General features: G+C 63.4%; 1 protein-coding gene across 1 annotated transcript in view; it reads right to left on the bottom strand.

Annotated features, from left to right (window-relative positions):
- The window catches only part of SLC12A9 (solute carrier family 12, member 9), a gene marked incomplete at both ends in the record, with an annotated part of 4,825 nt that extends 2,956 nt beyond the window's left edge, over positions 1 to 1,869 (bottom strand). The window contains 5 exons of the mRNA XM_010079890.1: positions 479 to 603; positions 943 to 1,025; positions 1,287 to 1,444; positions 1,538 to 1,649; positions 1,762 to 1,869. Of these exons, the coding sequence (XP_010078192.1) occupies positions 479 to 603; positions 943 to 1,025; positions 1,287 to 1,444; positions 1,538 to 1,649; positions 1,762 to 1,869 (586 nt within the window). The remainder of the gene's footprint in view (positions 1 to 478; positions 604 to 942; positions 1,026 to 1,286; positions 1,445 to 1,537; positions 1,650 to 1,761) is intronic.
- Between the last annotated feature and the right edge of the window lie 177 nt (positions 1,870 to 2,046).

Below are 2,046 nucleotides of genomic sequence, written 5' to 3'. Positions count from 1 at the left end.
CCCCCCCGCCCCAGGCCAGGGCTGCCTGCCACACACACTCCTCCTTCCTGGAAGATCTCTTCTCCTCCCCCCACCCAGGTCCCCCCTTCCCTCTCTCCCCCTTCCCCGTTAGTTTAATTAGCGCTAATGGAAAGTGGGCTCCATCACCGCTTGGCGAGCTGCCTGGGGGATGCCGGCCGGGCACAGGCTATAAATTACCTCTGGAAAGCCTCAGAGGAGGGGGCGGGTGGTACCTTGTGGTGCTGGATTTATCTGTACCTGCTCAGCAAAGCGGTGCCAAGGTGTGGAGACTGTGCCAAGCCAGTGCCACGCTGAGACCTGTCCCCTCCTCCCTTCCAAAGTCATGGGGGTGTCTCTGCCCCTCCTAATGCCCAGGAGAGGGGTGCTCAGCATCTCTGCCCCATGCAGGGGCAGCAGGCACAGGGATGGCAGGGGAACTGCAGGTAGACGGATGGACGGACGGGTAACTGCCCAGTACCTGAAGTTGGGGGCTGATGCCCACTCCAGCGCCAGGCAGGCCAGGTTGACAGTGGCATAAACCAGGAGGAAGAAGGTGGTCACGACCCCCGCGATGGTATTGAGTTTCCCGGAGAAGAGCACCAGCTGCACAGAGCACAGGGGAGCACAGGGTCAATGCACCCCCAGGATGGCACCCCTTGGGATGGCACCCCTGGCCTGTGGCTGAGCCATCCCTGCTGAGCCTGGGGCATGCCATGGTGACGTGCCAAGAAAGGGTACGGGCAGTGCCACACAAGCATGAATCCCTGCCCCTTGATGTGACTTATGGGCTCTGAGAGGAAAGGGCACAGCCGCAGCAGGACACCCAGGGCAGGGGGATGCGCCAGGGGCAGGGGGATGCGCCAGGCTCCGTGACACCCAGCCCAGGTGCCAACCCACCTTCACTCAGCAGGGCCGGTAAAGGAGCACCACCGGCAAACTCACCTGCACCACCAGCCAGGAGAGAAGCACTGCCATCACGGGGTTCCCGCTTGCAGACGTCTTCTTGGCCAGCGCCAGCGCCCGGCCTGCGGGCAGAGGGGGAGGTCAGGCTGGGGCACCCCGGCGGGCACCAACAGGCTCAGCCCCCAGCCAGGAGTCCTGTCCCCACCCTGGGTTCTGAGGTGGAGGCAAACGCCAGGGCACACCGGTGACCCAAGTGGGCACAGGGCAACCCCTAAAACATCACCCCTCACCAGCAAGGGGGTTCCCTGGTGCCAGGGCTGGTCTCTGGCTTTTCAACCTGCTGGGTGGGCTCTGGCGGGTGCCAGTGCACTCCAGGCACTCACCAAAGAGATCATCCCGGGCTAGGGCATAAAGGATGCGGGATGCCCCAATAAGGTTGCTCATGGCTGCAGAGAGGGTAGCAGCGTAGATTCCCACGGTGACCAGGGGTGGGAAGATACTGATGTCACGCAGGAAGCCGTAGTCTTTCTGCAGGAGGGTCCTGGAGAGGGACACGCACATGCTGGCACCCACCCGGGCTCAGGCCAGCATATCCTGGCACCAACGGCCCCGGCGAGGGGACCGGTGGCTGTACCTGTTGCAAGTGGCACACATGAGGAAAGCCAGCAGGTTGTAGACGAGGTAGGTGAAGAGCACGGCAGAGATGGTGCCCCGCGGGATGGAGTAGCTCGGGCGCTTCAGGTCCCCTGCAGGCAGGAGCAGGCAGCATTAGTGCCCGCAGGCACAGCACCCTCCTCCTCTCCTCCAGCCACAGCTCCCGCTCCCAGTGCCACCCAGCGCGGCACTCCCTGCCCATACCTGACATGTTGGAGCCTGCCATGATGCCGGTGCAGCCGTTGAACATCACTGCGAAGACGGAGCTGAAGCTCATCATCTGCCCGGTGGTGTAGTCCACCCCGTACCCACCTGCAGGACACATGGGCACAGCCCCATCATATAGCCTCTCCTCGATGTCCCCATACCCAAACCACAGGAGAAACCACCCCAAGGCACCGGCTTTGTGCCCACGAGCTCCTTCCACCCTCCAGCAAGCCCCTGCTGATGTGGAGGTGCCAGAGCCACCGGGGTCCGGCAGGCAGGGTG

The sequence above is a fragment of the Pterocles gutturalis genome, unplaced genomic scaffold, assembly GCF_000699245.1.
Source record: "Pterocles gutturalis isolate BGI_N339 unplaced genomic scaffold, ASM69924v1 scaffold33534, whole genome shotgun sequence".
Classification (NCBI taxonomy): domain Eukaryota; kingdom Metazoa; phylum Chordata; class Aves; order Pterocliformes; family Pteroclidae; genus Pterocles; species Pterocles gutturalis.
The sequence above is the reverse complement of the archived record's forward strand: the minus strand, read 5'-3'. Positions and strand labels throughout refer to the sequence as shown.